The 26,315-nt window shown below is 38.6% G+C and overlaps 1 protein-coding gene across 1 annotated transcript in view; it reads right to left on the bottom strand.

Moving 5' to 3' along the window:
• arid5b (AT-rich interaction domain 5B) overlaps window positions 1-26,315 on the bottom strand; it is a 71,552-nt gene that overhangs the window by 30,733 nt on the left and 14,504 nt on the right. Inside the window, exon 4 of the mRNA XM_028603738.1 lies at window positions 9,542-9,772. Within this exon, the coding sequence (XP_028459539.1) occupies window positions 9,542-9,772 (231 nt within the window). The remainder of the gene's footprint in view (window positions 1-9,541; window positions 9,773-26,315) is intronic.

The raw sequence follows: 26,315 nt of genomic DNA, 5'->3' as shown, positions 1-26,315 counted from the left end.
AAGTAGTAATTATCAATCATCATCAGACGAACCTGTCAAAATGCTAGGCTGGGCAAGCTCTGACTAGTGTTGCCATGGAGACAAGCCCACGTCTCAGCAATTGTGTGTTTACCAGGAAATTAAAAATACTCCCATATTTTTATCAAGCACTTATAATATTGTGCAAATCGTTCATTTAGATTTTTCCACTATAAGTGCTATTAAAATGTGTGTGTGTGTGTGTGGGTGGGTGGATTTCCTGCCAAGATAAACTAGGGAAAGAGAATTTTCTGGGACAGAGTTAAAGATAATTTCGGTTGAGGTTATGGTTTTGGTTTTACACTGATTTCCTTGCCTTCAGGATTATGTATGTTAGGGATTACATTAGCAGATGGATATGTAAATAGAATATTCTCCACATAATAACATTATAGATGAATGTGTATATGTGCACATACATAATGTATATGCAAGTAATGAGCTCATTTCTGTGACCATACAGTTGCTGTACACAGACTCTCCATTCAGACTGTCACTGTTAATAGTCGTCAGCCGAGGAAAGAGGACATTTTCCCAAACCATCATGACTTTGTCATTTTCAATTTTACACATTCCTTTTTCCTCTTTTGCATAGACTACTTCCATTCAACTTTTACATACACCAGATGCCTTTAAATCAAATTTCACTCCTTGCCATAAAGGCTATTCAAATACTACTATTTCCAGAAGTATAGTAAGTGTGACGTTTCACAGAATCACACATGACGAAGGTTTCTGAAATGTTTCCAAATGTTTCTAACAACAATGATGCTTTCACAGGACAATCAATTTCCATGTGAACTCAATCCCTTCCAGGAATCAGGTTTATTTTCACTTAAAACAAGCTCTGAAAATTAAATACATAAGTATATAAACATGAAAGCAATTTAGAGGGAAAGTGGAATGAGTGCTGCATGAATTTTGCTGCTTTATTGTAGCAGTTATTTGGAGGAAAAAAAAGGGTAGTGTTCTTAATTCATTATTTGTGCGCCATTGTGCATGCTCCCCCTGGGGAGAAGCAACATTACTCTTTCATCAGATCAAATGAAGCGAAGCGGTGCCGTTCCAGGAAGAGCCAATTAAACTGTTCAAAGAAGTTTATTATTGCGACGTATTATGAAATCATTCTCATCAGATTCATTGGGGTGTGTGTTTCGACGGGGTGTGAATGTGTGTACTTTACAACTGCGCACACTCATAAAGGCTGTTGGCTTTCCATTTGCAGAGTAAATAGAAAATGATGGTACGCAGTCACAATGTCACATGTTTTACAATAGAAATTTTACAAACTTAATTCATAGTCAAAATAAACTGTAATTATAGGGAGAAAATAATTTTCTTTCATTCTGTCCGCCTCGTGATCGCCTCATGATGGTAGCGTTGCCTGTTAAGTACTCATTAACACACATCACATTCGAGACATGGCTGGGTTTAAGCTTAACCCAGATCCACTGACTGACACTGAGGAATGCAATAACCTCTGACCCTGGAGAACGTCATATTATCACCCAGCATTTAGCTCAAGACACACACACACACACACACACACACACACACACACACACACACACACACACACACACACACACACACACACACACATGCAGAAGAAAAAAACTTTTGTTGAGTTTGGTTGCTGTTGCTGGCTGAAGTCCAACAAAGCACAATATCTCTCTGTGTACTTAATCTGTAATAATTTAGCTTAGTTGTCAAGACAAAAAAAAACAAATACACTACAACACAGTACAGGCTGTAAACATCTGATAGTTAAAAGTTAAAACGTCAAGTCAACGTGCCCAAGTGTTGGAAAGTTGCTCTTAATGGCTATTGTTCCAGGAGAGGACATTGGAAAATAAATATCATTTTGCAAAGAAATGTTAAGAACATGCAGAGGGGCTGTCCTAAATACACAAACCCTGTTGTTCCATGAGTGCCAAATGTAAAACATATTTGAAGTTACATAATGTGGAGGATATGCTAAAAACAGGATAACCTTCAAACGCTTCCACATTATTGATACTGACAGACTGCAGAAACAACTCGTACTACGTAGGACCAGGGCTTTAAAAATACAGTTTTTCAATTTAGCTTTTAGAGAGAGAGAGAGAGAGAGAGAGAGAGAGAGAGAGAGAGAGAGAGAGAGAGAGAGAGAGGGAGAGATGAAAGGGAGCAGTGGATAAGCTTCAAGGCTTATCCTATTCATTACTGGAGAAAAAAAGAAATCACAGCATCGACCTATAAATAAATGAATGCCAGGATAAACACGAAGCCCATGCATCAATAAAACATATGTATTCTAATAGATCACGCTCTAGTTACACTTGATGGGATTGAGTCGGCCAATGAGCCCAGTCATAGGGACTTCATCATTTTGAAAAAGATACTCAGTATTAAGCCATGGTGATTACAAATAATCATCATTCCCATTTCAAAATAGGCCAATGGATACTTTTATCTTTCTGTTCATTTTTTTTTTATTATATGCAAATGCATTGTATTTTAGGGAGTTTATGCCAATAATCTACAAATAACTTAAAGAACACAACAAGCTCTCTCCTGCTCTTTGTATTTTCAGTTTTCATTATCGTGAAAGTAGCTTTAAAACAGTTCCAAACATTTCCAAAGCAGCTGCCAACAGTGACAATGTTTCAGTATGTGTTGTCTGTGTCATGTTGGGGAAAAAAGAAGGAAACATCAACCACAATCATCACTTTTAATCCCTTCTTTGCTGCCGTACAGTGTAACAATGATTATTGACGTCACCTAAATTACACAAGCTCCTTTCAGAAACAACCTGCAACAAGCCTCTACAGACATGTGAAAAATACTCATCACTTAACCCAGCAACCCATGAGCTGTTTCTACACCAGCCTCACTGACAGACAGCATCTCCAGTTACACTGATGAGTCAGACGTGTTCACTCCAGGTTACAACATGCTGTTCTGTAATTTTTATTAGGGAAATTCAAGAGCTGTATCACAACTCACATCTGGGATTTTGTGAAAGTATGTTTTTTAAATATGTTGTCCTATCCAGCTACAAATCCACCATATCTTTTTATCATGTAAATCATATTCTCGCTTGATTTAAACCATGCTCACCAACAGTGACTCTTCCACATTTGACAAGTGTATTAATGGAATAATCATCTACGCCATTATGAATGAGGTCAGGCTGGCCTGGTTAGCTGAAGTGTAAAGTAATTAATAACGTGCTTCATAGTTTATCAGAGTTTTAAATTACACAACTGCTTTGAAAAAGAAAAAAAAAACATCACATTTTGGTCCATCTTTTTATTTCCAAGCCTGATAATGACCTTCAAATTATGTGAAACCATCATGCCAAAGTGGTTAATTACTTTGTGCCTTTTCACTATCAAATAACTTTTACATCCTAAATTCTTTGATTGATTTTTCTACATTTGAGGAATTTTAGTTTAAAAATCAACAAACAGATATATGAAATGTACTTGATGAATTATCCTTCACTGTCAACATTTTAGCACCTTTATTATTTTTCGTCTATGTTAACATCTTGTGGTACCACGATTGCAAGCAGGAGCAAGTCTGAAAACTCTCTTTGGTGGTACGTTCAAGGACAGTCCGACATCCAAGTTTACCACCAAAAAGAACCTTCATTATCTACAATGTATTGAAAGAAATGGTACCCTGAAGAAAATCACACATCAAATAGGATAATGTGAATTTGGTTACTCCTGTTTCATTGAAATAGTTCCTGTTTGGCAGACAACTCTCAAATCTGGGACGTCGGAGTTTCTACAAATGCAGCAACAGGAAGAGTTTCAAAACACTCACAGCTGCAATAACATGTGATGATAGTGTGACAGTAAAAAGGTGACTAAATGTTTCACTATGTTGGATCACCTCTATAAAGTACATTTTATGGTACTGCAAAAAGATTTTTAGACTGTAGTGAAAAAAATGGCTGCTTGAAAGGTAGGGAATCTCTAATATAAATATAAATATGTTAAATATTCAATGGCATTATGTCTACTTAAAGGGATAGTTCGGATATTTGAAGTGGGGTTGTATGAAGTACTTATCCATAGTCAGTGTATGGTGGTTTGGAGAAGCAAACAGAGTCCTGACACATAAGCTAATCAATGTACTGCTGATGACTTTGATGATTCTGAACTAACCCTTTAAAAACAGCAAAGTCACACGATAACACAGTTTGACAGCTGGACATTCACAGGAGGCTATTTAGAGAGATTTTTAGTGAGGAAATAAAACTGAAACTGTTAAAGTGGGGGAGCCAGAAATAGTTATGATCCTGTAACTGAAGAGTATACCTGGGTGTTCTTTCTTCCTCTACTAGTCAATTATCCTCAACTGGCGCTGCTTCTCTGAGAAACCTTTGCACTGTATATAACAAGTCCAGACTTCTGAAAAGCTTCTCGCCTATTGCCAGATGCGTATTTATCTCTCTGTGTGCACTGTTTGCTAAAAATAGATAAACAGCAATGCAAAGCAATGTGTAGAGCTGGTCTGTTGCTGATGACATAATAGGGATAATCAGGAAGATTGTGCCTTATTCAGCCCCAAGAGTCATGCTAATGCTGCTGATGCCAGTAGAAGAAAGTGCTTTTAGTTAAAATAGCACTGCGGCATCAATTCTGCCTGTGCATACCATGTATATAAGAGCAATAAATAAGACACATCCTGTTCACAGTTTGTCAAGGCTAGTCACACAGCATGGCATGTGAAGTTATAATGCATGCTGTGAATAAGAGCCTATAGTGTAAAAATATGTTCTTGTACAAACATAATTTTACAGATATGTAAAGCCATGACAATGTACTATACAACTGTTTATTGTTAGAGTCCATGTCCTCTAAATTCCTCCTCTATGGCCTCTGTATATCATTGACATATGGACGATGAAAAATTCATGGGCTGGTGGTTAACACAAATCTGCAGAGGAGATGGGAAAACATGAGCTTAGGAAGCAGTTTGGCTATTACATTAACAGACGGGGCTGTCATGGGACGATATTGGCCTATGCATATTACATCTAATCTGATTTCATGTTTAAAGAGCGAGCAAGAAAGTGGTTCAAGTTGTGGAAACAATGACATCATACTGTATGTTCATCTGGTGACCCAACCCAATCAAGCTAGCAGGACTGAATGTTTTTAAAGATGTTATCTCAAAATAGAGGTTTAGGATTTTAGCAGTTTTACTGCTTTTCAGATTTCCTCTCCTCCAGTAAAGTATATATCAGTTTCAGCGAGAACAGGACATTTTTTTTCTGTCAAACACATGCAGAAACACCCTCATAAACACACACAAAGCAGCCACAGATGTACCAAACTGGCACAAGCACCACATTACAAAAATAGACTGTCCAATTCTGTTTATGATCAGTGCATCTGGACAATGTTAATATATTGAAGCAATGAATTGTTTTTGTTGTACTCCTCCCACCCTGGAGGATTACAAACAAAGGATTGCATTGAAAATGTTTCTTTTTAATAAAAATCAAACCAGCACTGAGTGAGAGATATTTCAAACAAAACACACTGAGCTGAGCATGAAATATATAGTTTCTGTGCCAAGGAAAGAGACCTGGGGAATATAGGACAAATGAGAACGAGCAAAATAAGGAGGTGGGGAGGGGAGCACAGCTCCTCTCAACTGCTTAGCCTCAAACATGATTGCCTCACTAACTTTCAAAATACTGTTGATTTAAGCAATGTGCACATAAGGAGTGTTAGGTTTCTGAAGGAATGGGGGAAGGGAGGGGAGAGGAAGGTCAGCAGTTTGGGAGAATAACTTCAGAATAAGAGAAAATGGGAAAAATGTTGGCCATAATATTTTCTTTAACAGATGCCCAAATGAGGTAGCTGTCAAGATGCCCTAAAGCTCCGCGATGTACAACTTGTTTAAATTGATCACATATGGCACCTCTAGGTTGGGCTTACAAATGTTTATGTTATTGCTTTGTAGCACGTACAGTACACATGCCAAATGAATGTGAGTAATACTCAACAGAACCATGACAGCTAATAACAAAACCTTGAACCTTGTTATCTGTCATTCAGCGCTGCAAAGGCCTGGCCCACTCAAACTATTTCTGGCTTTTTCTCACAGCAGAGGGGCCTCAGTAGTGCCAATATTATTATAGTACAGTACAGTATGCAAGACCTTTATCCTTAGGTTTATGTAAGAGCTTGTTTTTCATTCAGTACATCAGTGTGCACACAATAAGTACTCTAAAGAATATGTGTGCCAGCAAGGTTTCCTTTTATGCAATTGTGCGGTGATATTACAGTCCTCCTGGCAAGAAATGATATTGGGGACACAAAGTAGCATGGGTATAATCAATCCACGCTGGCAGAGAATGCATGATAATTATAAACAAAAACCGTGTCATTCCCCGTGAGGACAGCAGCTGCAGGGGTGACAGGCGATGCTGAACATGAATATGGATCACAGGACTTAAGATCTGGTAACTGACACAACCGCAGTTTTGCTGAAGGTGGTTCAAAAGCACGGCGATGATGTGGACAAAAACAACCATGAATATAGATCAGATATAGATTAAAGCACAGCCTCCGACAACTCTCATTGTCATACCAGGAACGACCTTACATCATCCGGTAAAGTGAGAGCAAATATTGAAGATATCAAAGTCATTATGCACACAGGAGCAGCCGGAGCATGCTGATGTTTCATTACTCACCTCCAAAAATGCAGATAAATCAGAGTACACTGCACATGCTCAAATAAAAACATGCTGCTGATTATAATACATCTGTACATGATTATACGTAAATATAAATACACTAAAAACTCTATTAAAAATAGACTGGATTTCACCAGCAGGCTTTCATCTGATGGCTACATTTCACACAACACTGTACCAACAGGCTTGCTGAAATTCTGCAATAGCACTTTTTTTTTTTCTCCCTGAGCTTTCTCATCTTCTCTACCCCCTGAGGTAGCCTGACACACTTTCATGAATTAGCCTAGACAAGATGGACGGCTATTAGAGCTGCCACAGCAGATTTGGTGGAATCCAAAAGGTCAGAATTAGCATCGGAAGAAGCATAGAAGAAAGTCCTAAAATTGTTCCCCAGATAAATTTGGAAGTTTTTAATACAGTATTTCACAGCTGCACAGTATTACTTTTTCTAAGTCCACAGTGCTGGTATTTATCCTAATAAAGGTGGATTTAATATGTTGTTTATAGCTGCTTTTCATTTAATGGCAGGAGAACCTTGCTCAGCAGTTGTGTTGTTGTGTTGTGTTTCTAAGCACATATGTACAAACATTCATGTGTGTGTTTGTGCCTATAAGTAAGGCGCCCTTGAGGCTCTAGTTCAATTTGCAGAGTGATGGAAATTATTTAGCTCTGCTGTTTTGAAACAAACCACCAAGCAGCAATTCAAGCGGAAATAAAAGCCTGCCTCAAACCTAGTAAACCTTCATGTGAATAACATTAGAAATCTAGTTGCCTTTGTCCAAAAAAATAAAAATAAAAATGGAACTTCCTTAGGCTCTGAAAAAAAACCTTTAACTTAAATGTGGCTCATAGAGGAATGGCATTATTGAGCCAAGTGAATGAGCAATAGCAGCCACAGGATGTTAGCGTTACTATTCATAACTTATTTTCCAATGCCTATAACCATTTTCCCTTCTGGTCTCACCTCTGCTGCTCGCTTAAAATGCAATTACCTACTGGCAAATTTACAGGAAAAGAAAAACAATGACTTTTGACCAGAGGAGCCGTTACTGTGAATGTCAAATTGATGCTGCACAAGAGCCCACTGAGCTCAACCGTGCTACCGAGCAGAGGAAATATAAAGAGAGATGAATCACATTACTTCTTTGTTTTAGCCCAGCTCGGGGTTAATAAAATGTGTGGATTCATGAGCGGCAGGGAAAACACAGTGAATGGCATATAGACATGTTCCAGCACTTCAAAATTCCTCACTGGAACCACAGAATGCTTTTCATAGGTGTGACTGGTGACGGTGTTTGAATGTCGGTCACTTGTGTTCGTAAACAGAAAGACCCCAAACGGACTAAATAAAAAACATATTGAAAGGAAATTATGATCAATTGTATTTAGTCTAAATTAACTAAACTAAAAGAGCATTGATCAAAAGCATGTTGAGTTTAAATGGTTTTAATTAATTTCACCAAAAAAAAAAAAAAAAAATGACAAATGGAAAAATTATAAGAAACAAAGGAGTGATGAGTGAAATGAGACCACAGCACACAAACTAATGATCTCCACACAAATCCAAATTACAGCTAAGGAAAATGTAGCATGGACATCCTCATAGCGAGTAATGAGCAAAATATAGGCATTTTGTTCATCACTCTTTTGTCTGTGTGACATTTATTTCATTTTAAGTCAAGCCAAGTGACAGATAATAAAAAGCCATTTGAGTTTTGGCTTGTTTCGTAGCTGGCCAGTGAAAACCATGTAACTCAAATTGAGTAATTTTGATTATTTTTTTGATTAAGTGTTTCTTCCTAAAATCCTTGTACTTCTTTAGCTAAATACACAATTTAAAAGAGTGTGCTGCAGGTGTGCAGATTTAGCATTGCACTTCTATAACATTGACTTGCAATGGACAAAAAAGGATCAAAATTGATGCAGCAGGAGCAGAGATATCTTTTTTATTCCACACATTCTTCTTCCTTGTCGAAACCTGCCGCCTACATTACCCACAAAGCAACTCAACTGCTGACAGTTATGCTACTAGTGGCTAATGCAGCCCTGAGCTTCTAGCCTCAAGCAGAGGTCAGCTAAGCTCACTTTTTTCTAACTCCACACCCCCAGAGTTATTTCATTTTCAAGCTTGTTGTTTTCAGCCCCAACTGACACTGACTCAAGTGACATTTCTTGAGGCAATTTATCAGCTTGCACAGCTCCTTCTGGAGCCACAAAAAGCTGTATACAACCTTTTCCACATGTGTAGTAGTACGCCCCAAGACCTGTAAACAGACGTTGATGTGTAAAACCAGGGCTCTTACACTTTAAAACTCATTGGATTATCTGAAAAATTATTGTCAGAAAACTGTAAACAGATCTGTTTTTTCTCAGCTCATGAAATGCTGTTGTTTCAGAGATACATGTCTTTCACAGGAAGGCAATTGTATTTGGCTTTGTAACCCAAATGTTACAAAAGCTCCCTTTTCTTTGCCATTTTACAGTCTTAACTGTGATAGCCAGCCATTACACAAATACAAATTTTAAAATGACTCAAGGACATTTTCTGTTGTCAAATTGCTTGGCCCAAAAAGTGCAATATCTGTCCATTTTCCAATGAAAGTACACTTGACCAAATGGTCATGGGGACCAAAATGACATAATTAAAAGTTTGAGATGAACTGTACTTTGAGAATGAGTTTTAAGCACATGCTTATGTCCAGAGGTTGGGACATGAGTAGTTTGATGTTTTATGGGCTAAATGTGCAACACTCCAAATGCCATAAACTGCCACTATCTAACAGCTACAATCAAATGACCAGCTTCCAAACTCACCAAACTGGTCACAGATGCTCTCGTTCTGCAGCAGGGCAGGATTTTCAAAGGTGTCACGGCAGTACAGGATCCTCGTGCTACCGCCCAACGCAGCGATGCCGCCCAGCGCTAGCACCGTGTGGTCTATGAGCAGAGAGGACGGCTGCTCTCTCAGCCGTGCCAAAACTGACCGGAAACGGCAATACTGGGGGTAACTGAGGACCAAAACTTTACGCCCATCCTCCTCCTGGCCTGAAAAACACACAAAATACAAACACAATGTTAGAAGGTCCACAGAGATTATACATAGTTAAATTCAACATTGAAAAGGGGAATCTTTGTAGCCAAATAGAGAATGTTTCGTTTTCCAAGTGAGAATGGCAGCACTTAATTCTACATGACACATTCACTCTACTATTTATCTTCAGATTTTATTACTTTATTCCCTCTCATAGATCATTCTTTGGCTACCATTATATTCTGGCACATGCGCTGCCAGAGTGCTGTGAATATGATTCTTTTACTCCTTACTATTGGCCTTAAATGGCAAGGTAATGTTTGAGATCTTAAAGTTTACTGTACTGTCACTTTTAGTAAGTACCATATAAATCTCAAGAAGGTATATATGGGATGAAAAAAAATCCTTCTCATGTACGTATTGCTTTGTCATTAGCCACATACTCACAATGAAAATGACAACATGTTGATGCTTAACAGGTATATTGCTTAAGACAAAACAAGATGTCTTAAGCTTAAGACATCTTGTTTTGTCTGAACAGTCCAACAAATATCAAAGAAGTCTTAGAAAACCTGCATATATTGACATTTAAGAAGCTGAAAAATAGTTGTTGATTCTTTTTCTGTTGACTAATAGATTAACTGACTTACAGTGTGAGCTCTAATATAATAAGATAAATGAATATGAGGTGACTTTATATGACCATGACAATATGATAAGTGTCTCCGGTCCAAAGCTCCCATGGGTGTGTTTCTAATCTTCTACTATGGTGATTATATGATAATAAAATGACATCTCAGCACAACACAATACAGTTATGGACAATGACTGGAAACTGGCCAAATCATAATACATAGACAAATTATGCATGTGCATTGTTCATTAAAGCTTTAGTCAAATGTCACATTTTGTGAACTCACTTGCTCTCAGAGACTATTGTTTGAACGTAGAGTGCCAATATTTTTCTAGCTTACAAAGCCGACTACATGGTTCAACAGTTGATGAAGCAGAGTCAGGCAGTTTGAAACACGATTTCTACATGAATTATTCACTGTCCCGTCTGCTTTTAAAAAGCCCTTGGACATGACGTTCATTGGAATTTCTGCAGGTTAGTTAATATTTCAAGTGTGGCTAACTAGCAAGTTTTTCACCTTGCCTTCCTAAAGACAAAACAGGCAGGGTCTATTTTATCAATCTGGAGGGTGATAAATGTACAGCAGAAACAAGGCAGGAAGGACACCATTCATAACATATTTACAGCAGCTGCATTCCCGACAATCAGTGTAATTAGTTCCACTGTACTCCAGTAGGACAACCACTTCAAAAGAAATTATTAAAACCCTTCATCCAGCACACGCATGCACACACACACGCACATGTCATGTCAGTGTTCTGCAGCGCAGTGTCTCATTGCTCGGACAGGACTTTCAGCTTGGGAGTCAAGGGGTGCACGCTCCTAGTGGGTGGGTCTCGTTCTATACTGTGGGTACACACATTGATGCACACACACACACACACACACACACACACACACACACACTATATGCGGAGGTAGGTGCCACAAAGCCCACAGATGTATAAACACACATTGCACATGCATATCACACTGCAGACACACATATTTATCAAAGATTGCGGTAGTTGTCGCAATTACAGCTCAGAGGTAAAGCCAGCTTTGTTTCCAAATGTCAGAGATTTTATTGTAAGCGGTCACCGTCAGACCTACTCTTTCTCCCAAGGACCCTTACAGCATTTCACTTGATTAGATTCAATTTGGAGAGAGAGCCGCAGGGCATTAATAACTTTACAAAGGCGTTGTAAAGTATGAATGTTGGTGTTGTGTGTGTGTTAGTGTGTGTGATGTACATTGGGTGTATGTACACTTTATAAATCCTTTTGTTCTCAAAGCCCGACCTTTCAAAATAAAGGGCATCTTTATCTTTACGTAGTCTTTCTAATTGGTTGGGGCTGTGGCTCCATCACTGGAGAGCTGGAAGACACTGTAAGAACATTATGCAATTTGTTTCTCTCTCTCTCTTAGGTTCTATTTTCTTTTTCTTCAGTCTGTAAGTCCTCTCCTGGTGGTAGTGCCGCGTGTTGATCAAACAGCTGTGGTGTGGCAGATTATTTTCAGAACACGCTGTAAAGCTCCTGACCTCAGAAACTACAATAGTGTCAGGATCATAACTGCTCTGCAGGACAGCTGACATTGTTATAACAACTCAGTCAGCGCAGCACTCAATACATTCCAATACAATATACTTACAGTAAACTGATAAAGTATACTAAAAGGTCCTCTTTGGCTTTAGAGGAGCTGTGCAAAGTCTGAAAAAATAACCATGATGACATCATGGTGATGTCATCAGGGTTACTGCAGCTTGGGCTTGCACACATGTGGTATGGATTATAAAAGACATGGGGGTTTACGAGCCAAGAATGAAAGACACTATTGGGTTGCATTGTGGGAATTGTAGGATCCAGTGTTTTTGGAGCTTGACTCATGCTACGGATTAAAAGTCACTATATTTCCGCCTCTACTGCTTCAATTTGGACAACTTTGTATAAATGCAATCCTAAATTCCTGAAATACCCCCTTAATTTGTATGGTCTTAAATTCCTAAAACAGTAGTTTACAAAGAACTGAACAAAAAGGAGAAAATAATTAGAGCAATACAATACAAAACAGGTTAATAAGATGAACAATCTGTGCTATACAGGTTAGTTTTTGGCTGTAATTTAAAAATACTGACATATTTCACATTATAGTTACCTGGTGCCTATGGTGCCATAAATAGAAATGCTTGTTCTCCTTTTGATTTGCTCTTAGTCTGACATACAGCTAAAATACCTTGATCAGTTCTGTAATGTGTTGTTTTTGCTTCTTCTGGTAGCTTCCATGTTGTTAGAGTCGTAGTAGTAGCAGCTAGTTGAAGACACCAAAATACTGTAGGTTGGAGCTCTGCCATGCAAGGCCTTATGCTATTTTGAAAATCAATTATAAAATGTACTGATAGTTGAAAGAAACAAAAGCAAGAAGGATATTAGCAGACGTCTATAGTCCTATTTAGAAGTCTGGCAGCAGAACTTTGTTCAAGCTGTAGACACTTCAAGGATGACTGAGTTACTCAAGTAAAAAGTGCATTACAATAATGTAACCAGGATGTGACAAAGGCATGAATGAGCTTCACTGTGTCTTGAGATGACAGGATATGCGGCTGATCTTACTAAAATTCCTGATATTAAAGAAGCATGACTGAACCAGTTTTGTAATATGCAAATTAAAATGCAAGCATGAATCCAAATTTTTATATTTGGAGACACAGAAACTACATGACGGGAGTAAGAATCCAGACATTTTGTAACTGCTTGTGCAACGGGTTAGGACCGAAATGTATGTTTCTACTATCCATCCCCTGATGTCAGTAAGATAATTACTGTTTACATAATGGTCAATCTGCTAAACTCATTTGTGGACTGAAATTCCTTCAAAATCCCCTCAGTTACATAGATGTTTTACACGGCAACGCTTTCTTTCTTTATTCACAGGAACATTCTCATGCGACAGGTGTTTGACCAGAGGTGGCATCGAATGAAACTACAGTGAATTAATATAGTATATTACTGGGGTGGCTTTGTAGGATTGTGCTTTGTTATGAATCATGGCCCAGGGAAGCGAAGACGGATGCACAAATGAAAGGTAACTGAACTCAAAAAAAGTTATATCTGTTGATTTTCTGAAGACAAAAGCATACAAACATCTGTCACTCTGGGGCAGCAATATAATTCTTCTAGCACCTCTTTTAATCGAAAAACTTTACAGAGACAGAGAACAAAATGATTAGTTATAGTGCAGAGCTTTTGTTTTTACACTGTTTTTACACATCTTTGAAGATGTGAGATAGAACGACTGTACAGCAGAAAAAAGTCAAAGACCTTATTGCTAGATTTGATTGTGTTGATTTACTGGTTTCCAGGCAGCCACAGTTAACTTGCAGAGACTTAAAGGTTGCTAATAATACATTTAGTGATACATCACTGAGAATAAATTACATTTCTTCTTTGATGCGTTTAATAAAACAAGGAAAATTGAGAGCCGTCTGCCAAACAGCAACTTTTTAAAGCAAAACTCTTTTGCAACATGTGTCTGTCTGCTTCCTGTCTGTCTTCCTCTCAAAATTACACATAGTGAATGTGCTAAAACATACACAAGTAATAATATAGTCCTTTAAAAACACAAAACATTGCACTACTGTATCACACTACACTGTAAGCGACACTACTGCAGTCCACAGCAGACTGGTAAAGTCATCAGCTACAGCAGCTGTCATGTGAGACTGCACAGTAACATACATATCTCAATTTACTCCAACATAGTTAAAGTAACATGATATAATATATACACACATTGCTTCATAAATATAACAAAATGATAGTGACCAATGCAGGATGGATTTGATATTTGTGGGGTTAAATATTCCAGTGAGCCATCTCTTCCTTTGAGGAAAAACGCTTGGTAAAAAGGGAAGAGAGGAGACTGTACACTAATGCAACCATTCTCAATATGAGAGAAACAGGAGTAGAAATAAAAATGATGAGAACAAGCTCTGACTTCATTATACCAGAAAGAATTAAAGAATATTTTGTGTAATTACACCAAAGGAAACATTTCTGTTTCTCTTTCATAACAAGCATGATATATAATCAAGATCTCAGAAATGCCGCATACTCATTAGTTGTGGTTGAAGCAGCTGCTTCGCTGGATGAATAGCTATTGCAATGTTAGATGAAACATCATTGATATTATTGAATTTCAAACCAGAACTATAAAAAGGGCAATCTATGCTGCATATCTGAGATCCTCAGCATTGGAACTTGGAAGTTGGGACTAAAACTAGTCATAATATGAGGGCTGCTCACGCTTAAAAGCAGATCTACGCTGGCAAATTAAAACCCAAATGTGACTCATATAAACTGTGTCATTTACATTTAACCAGGCTTAAAAATATTCAAACTGCCCACACGCTCTGACAAGATCTTTCAGGCAAGTATGCTCATTTCTCTTGTCACAGACGAGCAGGAAAAAGCTGAAAACCATTACTCTCATGCTCGCTGTCACCCGCTGTAGTTCTTAAATCACTCACTCGGCTCAAATTTGCTGTTGTCAACATTTCCACATTATCTGCTCGGCCAAGGAATTTACTGGATCCCCCTGCAGCTTTTGTGGGGTTGGCGAGAAATGGCAAAGCATGTAACCCAGAGCCAATAATGTCACTTTCATATTTTTCATGGGGGTTTTTTTGCTTCTTTTTTTAAACACCAAAAACAAGTCTAAAAGCTTAAAAACATAAACAAAAAAAAAAAAAATAGCCTGAGGTAATAAGTAATACATTGGTGAAGAAAAGAGGGAGACAGGAGAAAGAAAGAGGAAAAGGTGAGATGGGGAAGGTTCTTGTTTGGTATCCTCACTTCATCCTGCAGGCTCTCTGCTCTGTATTGATTCCTGAGGTTGCCCTGTTTCCATTTAGCCTCTTCTCATAATATATAACACATCTCTGATTCATCCGCCTTTTCTCTCTCTCACTTGTCAATGGGGGGACAGGACACTGAGAGGGTCCATATAAGCAGCAGCAGGCGCCCGATCTGGCTATTGGTTTCATGTTATTGAAACCTGACCAAATAAAGAAGGAACAGCATCTGTCAATGACACCAAATGGAAATGATGCGTGGGGAGATTAAGGCGTCACATTTTTACTCGCGCTAACCTTGTGTTTTGGACGAAGAGAGAATTACATGAAACGTTGAAATAAATTTGTTGCATTTGCATGATTCATCGCTTGTCCAGTCTGTGAATGACTACTCAATCTCAGATAAAACAAAATGTGCTAGAACATTTGGCTAATTGCATGCTAGTCTGTGCTGTAAACAAAATCACATTAATCATGCGGAGGATGCGGCAGCAATACATCGCTGTATTGGAGTAAAACAAAGCAAAGCAATCACACAGTGTGTCACTAACACTCAGCTAATTTGGCTCAAAGGGAGTAGAATTTGAAATAATATTTCAAATGTATTTAATGGATCTGCATTGAATAACATACTGTGTGACTCAGTGGCCGGCCATCCGTCATCAACATCACATCAGTCACAGACACTGACTCGCCTTTCCGCTGCTCATCATATCAGCTGCAAGCTGTGCTCTCACACAATGTACACAGCACACAACTCTTTAAAGAGATACTCCGCCTAAAATGTAGGCCTATCTTTTGAGGATCAAATGGGGTGATAGGGCTGATTATTATAATTATTATTATATTTTTTTGGCATTTTTAGGCCTTTATTGACAGGACAGCTGAAGAAATGAAAGGGGAGAGAGAGAGAGGGAATGACATGCAGCAAAGGGCTGCAGGTTGGAGTCGAACCCGGGCCCGCTGCGTCAAGGAGTAAACCTCTATATATGTGCACCCGCTCCACCAGCTGAGCAATCTGGGCGCCGGATTATTATAATTTTTGTGAATTTCCCCCTGAGGATGTTATTAATAAGATGTTTTTTTTTCCTGCCAGATATTGCGAGTATGCTTCAATTTGGGATTTCTTTTTTTAGCTACAGTACATATTGCACCTTCTACGATCATGTTAAATAAAGTAATTAAAAAAATGTAAGTGAAAAATCCACTGAAAATAGGACATTTCTGTAAACACTCTGTGATATGTAACATCATTCCAGCATGTATCTTATGAAAAAACAGTAAATATAATAATGAAAAGAGGAATACAAATTTATAAATCAACAACCAAACATTAAACTAAATATTTCACATTCGATTAATCGCGGTCTTCACAATTAGCTAAACACATTCTTACAAATCGCGATTACGACTTGAAAACGATTGATTGTTCGGCCCTACTGTACGCTATACTTGCTTAGCACTAAAAGGCAGACAGACAAAGCTGGTGATCATAGTGGAGCATTTAACGGTTAAATTGACAGATACTTTTTGCAGGATTTGGTGGAGACTAAAAACAGACCTTAAAGAGGAGTGAGTATTGAAATTACATTTTCTAGGTGGCCAGAAACACGACTCCAAATGAATGCTACTGTTGCTCCATGACTGCTGGATGCGTACAGATGCAACTTTTTGCTAAGACATGGTTACAGTAGATTTCAATGATAAGTTCTCAGGGTGGAAATGAAGTATCACGTCTCCACAGAAATTTCTCAGCAGCAAAATCAACATATTCTCTGTCCATTTGTAAACTCAGTATGTTCCAAACATTTATTCTTTCACCAACATATTTACATTTCAACACACATCGCTGTAAAATATGGCTGTCTTGAGTCTTGTTTATTTGGAAAGTAACTGTTTAAGTGACAAACCAGGAGCATGTAAACTACATCAGAATTTCAGGCTTATCAGAGGAATGGGACACTTGCAGCATATTTAGTTGTATTTTGGTAAAGATATGACTGTTTGGAACACACTGAGCTTACAAATGGAAAGTGTAGAAGTGGTTTATGCTGCAGGACTGGTTTGAGAAGTTTATGAATTCAAGCTGGTGACATCTGCTGCGCTCCGTGCTGCACAAACTTTTTGAATCTGATATTAAAAAGATTCTGCATTATCAGATACAATGGATGGAGTAGGACTTTAAGAGAGATCTGGCTTTTACATTCACAGGTCATGTCTGTGCGCTAATTCTTCAAAGATAATCATATTCCCACAAAAGGGCACTGACACCCAGAGGAAATGTTCTATTGAAACTGTACAGAGGGCAGGGAAAGGGAGAGTAACACTCACAGAAAGTAATACATAGAAATAGAGAGAAAGAGAGCCCTCCATGCATGCTGGCTCCTGTTCTTAATTATAGTAAAGCACTAAAGGGCCTCATTCATTTCTGCAGGGTGGGGCAGTGGCCTGTGACAAAGAAAAAAAGGAAGAAACATTTATATAATTTTCACCTCAATTTATTCAAGTACACGCACACACACACACACACACACGCACACGCGCACGCACGCACGCACGCACGCACGCACGCACACACACACACACACACACACACACACACACACACACACACTTACGAACTGTACACACACACATGAACACAGAGAAAACTCAACTTCCCTCAGCTTAATTCCATCCCAGATGTTCTTGTGGTTAACAGGGGGGGGGGATGGCCGTACCACATTTTCAAAAACACACACCCATATTAAATGTTTTCAGTTAAACAGAGAGAAGAGAAGAGAAGAAGAGAAGAAACAACACAAGCACTTTCCTCCAGTTGATTTATGTGATTCTATTACATTAAACATTCTTTCCCCTGAGCAGGCTCAGCTCCCTAGCAACCATCGCTCGCAGTCCTAATGTGTCTGGCACGGGGCCAGGGAAAGCTGCCTGCCTTATTGATTGCCAGATTGAAAAGTTTGCATTTAATAGGTCCTGTAATACATGAAGGGATTATTCAGAGGGGCTCCTTCTCAAAAAACCCAAATTGGTTCTTTTGACTATCAAAAAACAACGGGGGCCCTGTAACAAATCTATCACAACTATTAGAAAAGCTCCAAAGGGCCCCTTTTGTGCTTGAGGTGAAATTATATGTAGCTTTGGCCCCTCAGAATTACCCGACTCATGAGGAAGAGAAGTTGAAACCGTGATTACTTAGAGGCCACATTGCCTTAAGATGAGGAATACAAGTTTGTGCCATGTTGATCCCCCTTTGTGTAGTGATGGATTGGCCCTAAACACTGTTCGCTGTCTGGTCCCAGGCTGCATCCTGACTAATGAAAGACTACTGCTGGGTTTTGGGGATCAATTCACTTATGGCGCAGTCAATTCTGAGAGTAAAAACAAGCTGCTCTGCGAGAACCCGAAATGTGCAAATACCACAGGGAGCAAATTTAATCAACTATCTTTGGTTGCAGAAATACGGCTGCTTTTTGACTAGACAAACAAGTGAAACCCCTCTCTATGTCTCTTTCCCTCTCCTCAAACAAGCTTAAAAGCTTTTACACCCAGGTGATGATACTCTATCTACTATGACGGCCACTCTCATTTGTCACGCAGCTCTGTCCGACACAAATTCAATTGAGCAGCTGTGATCAGAGATCTCAGAGGTTGTCACCGACAGAGAGAAAGGGGGATACATGGAGAGTTTTCCTCGGCTCAGCCTGAAGTAGACAGCCTTTCCAACAATATTTAGCCTCATCCTGCAGAATGAAAAGGATGACATCTTTGCCTTTAAATGTATCTTTAATGGGACAGCAAGTTCCCATTTAAGTGAGTTCTGCAGAAAGGTTAGAGCAAAGGAGGGAGAGGGAAAGAAAATAAACATCTTATCTGGAGATTGGGAATTGGGTCAGGCAAGGAATTACATGCCATTCTAGATCAAAGTCGCCGTGTGTATTTCCGCAAAGAAGGTCCCCTCATTATTAACGCAGACTTAATTCTTAGGGTGTATACTGTGTAAAAGGAAACATGATTTAATATGTTTTCAGAAAAAGAATGAAGCACAAAAAGAGCAGGAGGGGGACAAGGAATAATACTAGAGGCTATTTGAGACAGGCATGTTTCCCAATGGTAAAACTGTAATGAGAAAGAGAAGGGGGGAGGGATGTTTGTTGGAGATTTTTGGGGGGGGTTTGTCATTCAGCGTGGCTCCATTGTGAATTCCTGTCATTATATAAGAACCTCTCTCTCTCGCTCTCTCTCTCTCTATCGTCAAATCTGTACGGAGGAGGAAGGCTTTAAATAAACAGCCCGTAGAGTTAAGCCAACTGGAACCCTTTTCAATAATTACATCCAGCACAATACTCAATTTACATTGCATTTATTTAGCTGGAGGACTTGACAATGTGGCAAAGAAAAGAGTGACATTAGCAGCGAATGATAACAACTAGAGCGGTGCGCTTCCCGAGGGGAGACGTTTTAGTCTGTGGCTTAGAGGAAGACTTTACAGATAGCAATATGTCATTAAAAACCAGCACCATCTGTTCAGATTTCTTTTTTATGTGCTGTCATTGATATAAAGCATATTGAACATACAAAAGCAAATCCCAGAAATGCAAACTGTAGGATTTTCTCTGTGCACGTAATTGTGATTACACATTCTAACAGCGCCACAAAAAAAGAAAACAACAACCACAAACAATTGTTTTCTCTCCACAGTCCCTAATGATCTCCGTCTGAAGTTCCCCAGTTTGCTTCTGCACAAACTGTTTTCACAAGATGGCTTGTGTTATTCATGTGACACACACAGTATCTGGCTAAACAAGCAGGTCATTTCTGATAAAGTGCGACCAGCTTGTCTTTAAATTTATTCATTCCAGATTACAGAACACAACCTCTGATGTGGCAAACCTCTGCTTTACCAACAGCGCTGTAATCACTGTAATACAGCACATACAGTGTTTGTAGCTGCTTGTCTCACATTGCACAGGAAAGATAAGAACTTAAATGGAGAATATCTTGCCGCTCTGATAACAAATTTATGTTCACTGGTCACTCAAGGCTTTTTATTTGTCTCTATAATATTGCTGTTTTGGAAATGGAATAAGTCCAATATTAGCTGAAATTGACAGTAGGAGATATTTTTGTTTAGGTTTATTTTGTGAAACCCATCCACGGACTGTTATGTATTTTGTATACAGTATAATAACACAGAGAGGAGAAACATGGAATGACAACAACATGAATCATAGAAATTATTTGGCAGAGGCTTCTGTTCTGTGCCAGTAATAATGATGAGGCTGTAAGTGATCAAATCCGCAACTGGAATCAATTTGCTCCTCATGAAAGCTGAATATATATATTATATATATATATACATACATACAGTATAATACTGAAATATCAACTTAGTTTACTGGATCTATTTATCTGTGTGCAATCCTCAGCATACTCAGCTGTTCTTTCTCACATTTAATAATTATTTTTAGCAGGATTAATAAAGGTTACACCTACCACAATGGAACAAAGTGATTCTGTGACTCGGCCATTGTTAACTGTAGATAATCCTCTGACACATCAGATGAAACAACAGCTTTCCTTGAGTTATGGCTGAGGGGAAAATCAGGCATAAAAACAAGACTGGCTGAATGCCTCTCATTTTGCCAAGTGCTCCTCAGGCCAGTACATAACAAGGAAATGGACTGACAGGTTGAGAAAGAGGACAGAGAGGCATCAATGATCTATTGTTTGCAGCCAAGGGGCTCTTTCCAACTCGTCTGGCAGTCAATACATCAAAGAAACTAAAATATATTACACCATCTGCACAGAGATATTTTACAAATACAAATTACGTCATTTGTATTTCTTTGGCTTAATAAAAGCATTGAGAGCAGTTATGTACCCAAGTAAGTATGTGTGAGCATGCAGCATGCACGCACACACACACACACACACACACACACACACACACACACACACAAAAGCTCCCACCAAAGGTCTGGAATCTATCAAAGCCCCTATTGCAATTACCTTTCAATGCTGGAAAAATGCATTACCTCTGTTCTGTGAAATGAACACTGTTATTCCTACAAGGCTATAAGTCTATCTTCCACACTGTGCTCTACAGTACAGTATGTATCCTGCAGCCAGGCTATGTGACCCTCTTGCATCAGTACTGCCTTACAGATTATGACAGATATTAAGTGGATGTTGAGAAAGCTGATCTGCAATCAGCGGGGAGAGCTATTTTTTTAAGTTGGCATAAGTCTGACTGAAAGTGTTTTTCCAACACTGTAATGCTAAGGTAGAGTTAAATGGGTATTTAATGTTAGAGCACATTTGTTCCCACACCCTCGCATACTGTGGAATTCAAGTTATAATTATCAGTGTGCTCAGCTCAGTCTTATTAAATCATGTAGCCACAAAGCTAGAATAAAGTGAGCTATTCAAGTACTAAGAGATAGAAATAGATCTTTAACACTTACATTAAATTGGAAACTCACAATAAACTGGTATAAACAAACTGTACAGACAGCCACAACAACAGAAAATCCCCCTGTGACCAGTCACTAAGTAAATCTTTTGTTTATTGTTGATGTCAGTATCAAATGAAATGTATCTCCACTCTCTACTGTAGATTCACTTGTTCAAGATGCAATAACCTGAATCATGTTCATGTGCCTTTATCAGAAACAGTTGAGCCCACACTGGTTATATTTAGTGGAGGAAGAAGCATTCAGATCCTTATCTACTACACATAATACACGTAAGTATTATTAACAAAATGTACTATAAGTATGGCAATTAAAAGTACTTAGGCTACTAGCATTTATTTAGTACTCAAACTTGCTCCTGTGAGTATACTCATATATTCATGGATTATGATTACTGCTGCATTAGTGTATAAGTAGCATGTTACTGTTGTAGCTGGTTGAAGTAGTGGGTAGTTTGGGTAGTTTAATATGTAAAAAAGCAGTGGAATTACATTTTGAAGAAAAATGTGTTACATTCTACCACTTCTCAAATTCATTTCACAATATGTGATATGTCTCCTTGTGTATTTTGAACGTCAAGTCCTTTTGATATGCACAACAGGGCGGCAAGAAGAGGACAGTTTTACATGCATTCATAAAACAGATGGACTGGCACACTCATAAAATATGCAGTTATTAATTGTACAATCTGTGATGTCTAGAAGGCCTACTGAGCAGCACAATACAAATCTATCTGAAGGCAGAATTTCAACACAGAATATCAGGGGGACATGTACAAAAAGCAGTTCTGCACTGAAATATTGATGTTGCAGTAATTCTTGAAATGAGCATCATTTTGACAAAGACAAATCTAGAAATCTCTCCCAAAAGGCTGTTGGTTGGGTAACACTTAAGTGTGAGTCAGAGTATACTAACTGGAACTAGCAGGCAATTTGTTTAAGATAAGAAACACACAATCTCAGATAAAAGGTAATGATTCATACAAATTTAAGGCTTTTCATAATAAAAGAATCATAAAAAAATAATATGAAATAAATCTATGAGGAAATTTGTTTTAGAAGCAGACGAGCTAGTGTGTTACGAAAGAACCTCACTCCCTTTCTGTCTATTTAAGATGCCTGGCAAAGGTCACATCAATAGCATCTCTGTTGTTCCAGACCTGACTAATGGAGAGAAGAGAGACACACAACTGTTGTTTCAGACCTCGCTAATGGAGAGACGGAGCTCTTCATTTCCTCTGAGGCCATTCTCATTGTTTAACCATCCACCAGCCTTCAGCCCCCTCCCTTGTGCAAGTCGGAAAACACATTATGTGACATTCCAGAAATAAAATAACACAAATTATTAATGAATATAGCTATATGAAGAAGCTGAATTTGATTACGGTGCGAGCCATAACAGGATATGGCTCGGTGTGTTGGGTGGTCTCTCTCTCTCTCTCTCTCTCTCTCTCTCATTCAAATTCGAGGCATGCTCGAACATCTAATAGATTTTTCCACCCCGACACACAATTTACTGCTTACAGATTTAGAATTCTCTGGCTTCCGGCCAGTCAGAAGTGAATTAATGATATGAGCACATCAGCGAGGAAAAACAGCTTGTGATTCTCTCTCCTACAGGTCTAAGCATAATGAAGAAGATACTGCCATAAACCCTCCCAACACCACCAAACAGAAGAAGAAAAACATACCAGGAAAAGAGAGAAAGAGGGGAGGGGGTGAGAGAGGCACATAATCAATACAAACACTCCATTAAATTACTTCAAAAGGGATTTTGGACAGTTTGTAGAATTAGCTCTGCAGAAAAAAGCAGAAGGGGAAGCAAATATGTTTGAGGGGCGGAAAGCAAACAAGTGCAAACGATACAATCTGCCACATATTCTGAATGGAGGAGTACAGTAAAGCTTGTCTTACAAAAGCCTTCTTTTCTGTCGGAGTCACAACATAGCATTACTGTTGTAACACCGCGGCACTTTCTCTTTATCCTTTCCAAAAAAAAATGCTTTACTCCTTCCCACGTTGCAGTAAAAAACATTAAACATTTTCATGTGTGATAGTGGCTTAAAGGCCCAAATATTGTTCTGTATTGTCAATATTGTTCTGTATTGTCACCAAGACAAATCAACCATGAGGAGACAACATCTGTCTGTTTCCTTATCACCAGTTCCTGCCCGCATAAACATTCAGTGACGCTCAGAACAGTCTCTGAAAAGGGACAGAATCTACCCTGTACATCAAATTGAAATGTTCCAACTGAAATATTGTCGGGATATCAACTCGGGTATACAGTATGTGCCAAGCCTGGCATACAGATCAGATGTTGCATCAGAGGAAAATACAGTGGTTATCCTTGAGCAGGTGAGGCTGTAAAGAATCTTGAAATGCAGTGATAAATGCAGTGATATCACTCCGTCCCTCACTGGCCTACTGCACCTTCCAGCTCAATCACTGTACGTTTAACTCAGATCACAGTAATGTACTAGTGTGTACCAATTCCAAAAAACACACCATTATTTTGCTGGTTCTGAGTATAAGGTGTGTGCACACCTGAAAAGCAACATGATTAAAGTATTAAAGCTCTAGTGCGTAACTTTTTGATATTAATGAACTTACATTCAAGCCATTGCCAAATTAGTTGCTACAAAGCTAATTAAGACAATCAGCTCCACACAACTCTCTCTGTAGATTGTGTCGTCCGGTGACTTTCCCGCGCAGAAACTCAAGTGAAGATAATTGTGGACACGCCGACAGTGTTGTTATCCTTAGAATTCCTCATGGGGTCGGCAGAAACTACGCACTATAGCTTTAAAGTAATAATGTCTGTTAAGTCACTATCTATCGCTAAATGAGGTAACAAAATGGTAATTCAGACTATGGCCCACTGATGAAAACCCTTGCATTTGCAGTGTTACAAACTGGGTGTGTGTGGTGACATTACCGGGAAAAATCACAAGCGCTGCACATTTAGTGACGTGTTTTCCATCACCCAGCAGTGGCTGTTTCGCCAGCCAGAGAAAGTAGGCGGAAGTAACGCAATAGAGTCGCTCTTCAACTCACTTGTGTGTGAAGCAGCATACTGTTTTTTTTCTGTCTGCTAGCAATGCGAGTACATGGTTACTATGGCCGGACAAACAAAGAGAAGAGTGATGACTATAGATGATGTGAAATCCCAAAACATACCTGCAATTACAGCTTATCACCATAGGTGCTGAAATCTTCGAGATTGTATTAACAAAAGGCTTCATTTTTGAGTGTGCTGTTGATGTACCCTATTGTCCCACAAGGCAATGCACAAAGAAATTAAGAAGCTAAAAAATGTAATTAATGACAGACGTAGCAGTGCAGAAAGTGCAGAAAGAAATAGCAGTGCCATTCTAAAGTTGCAGTGTGTTTAATTTCCTGTTAGTATAAACTGCTGATGTTTGTTGATTTCTTATATGTAACTGCAAAACTAGTATATCAACTATATAGTACAACTATATACTCTATATAATTAGTATGTAGTATGGAATTAGGACACAGTTTATAATGCAATTTTGCAGCTCAGTTGGTAGAGAAGGTCATCCATTTATCGTCGGGCTGATGGCTCCTCCTGTCCACAAGTGTCCTTGAGCAAGACACCGCACCCAAAACTGCTCCTGATATATGTGTATGGAAATAAATGTAAGTCACTCTGGACAAAAGCATCTGCCAAATGAATGTAATGTAATGTACTTAGCCTAAAATATACAACATGCACAGTAATAAAAGACAGTTATTAAGGATTATAGGAAGAAAATGCCATAATGTCACTTTTTTTTACATACAACTCAAGTACATTTTGATTAAAATCTATCACGTCAAATTTGACTCTGGATATTGATGGAGGCATTGGATGGAAATCATCAATCAAAGCACACAATTTGCAGCTTTTCTTACAGCAAAGATATGCATGAATAACATGTATTTCCTTGAATAATAATAACTGACCTTCATTACCATCACTACTGAATATTCCATGAAAATGCTCATTTTATTGGGATATCTAATCCATCATGCACCTTCTACTTTAGTGTGATTCACTGTATAAATCTGTTGGGTCAAACAGCAGAATTACAAAGGTTTAAATATGCAGCGGGGCAGGAAGCATCTAATATCTTAAATATGCCATTTGTCAGAGATAAGAATAAACCTGATAATATTACTTTTGTAATTTTATGGTGTCATTAATTTTCAAAAGGTGGTGCAGCACAAAAATAATATTAAAAGTCAAGGGGCAGGGCGGCTGCTTTTGTAATACACTGTATATTTTTTCCGCCTGCATGGTTACATGGGATGTTTCCTCAGAAAGCTCTGATCATCGCATTGCTGAGGGATGAACCAGCTACTGATGATACTATAGGTGAGAGCAGGAGTCAGGAACACCATCTACAGTATGTTCTTTGAATGTTCTTTGACCTTGTATAATCCTCCACGAGACCCCAACTCAAAATCTGCTCACTAGCTTCTGCGCTGAAGGCTTGAATAGAAGAAAGACAAGACAGAAAACCTACTGAGCTATTTTGTGAGCAAGAGCAATTCTTTTTTCTTTTTTTTTTTTATTATTTTCCTTATACAGCTCTCTGTTTCTCCCGGCTA

The sequence above is a fragment of the Perca flavescens genome, chromosome 17 (genome assembly GCF_004354835.1).
Source record: "Perca flavescens isolate YP-PL-M2 chromosome 17, PFLA_1.0, whole genome shotgun sequence".
Classification (NCBI taxonomy): domain Eukaryota; kingdom Metazoa; phylum Chordata; class Actinopteri; order Perciformes; family Percidae; genus Perca; species Perca flavescens.
Note: the sequence above shows the minus strand (reverse complement) of the source record. Positions and strands in the feature narration are given on the sequence as shown.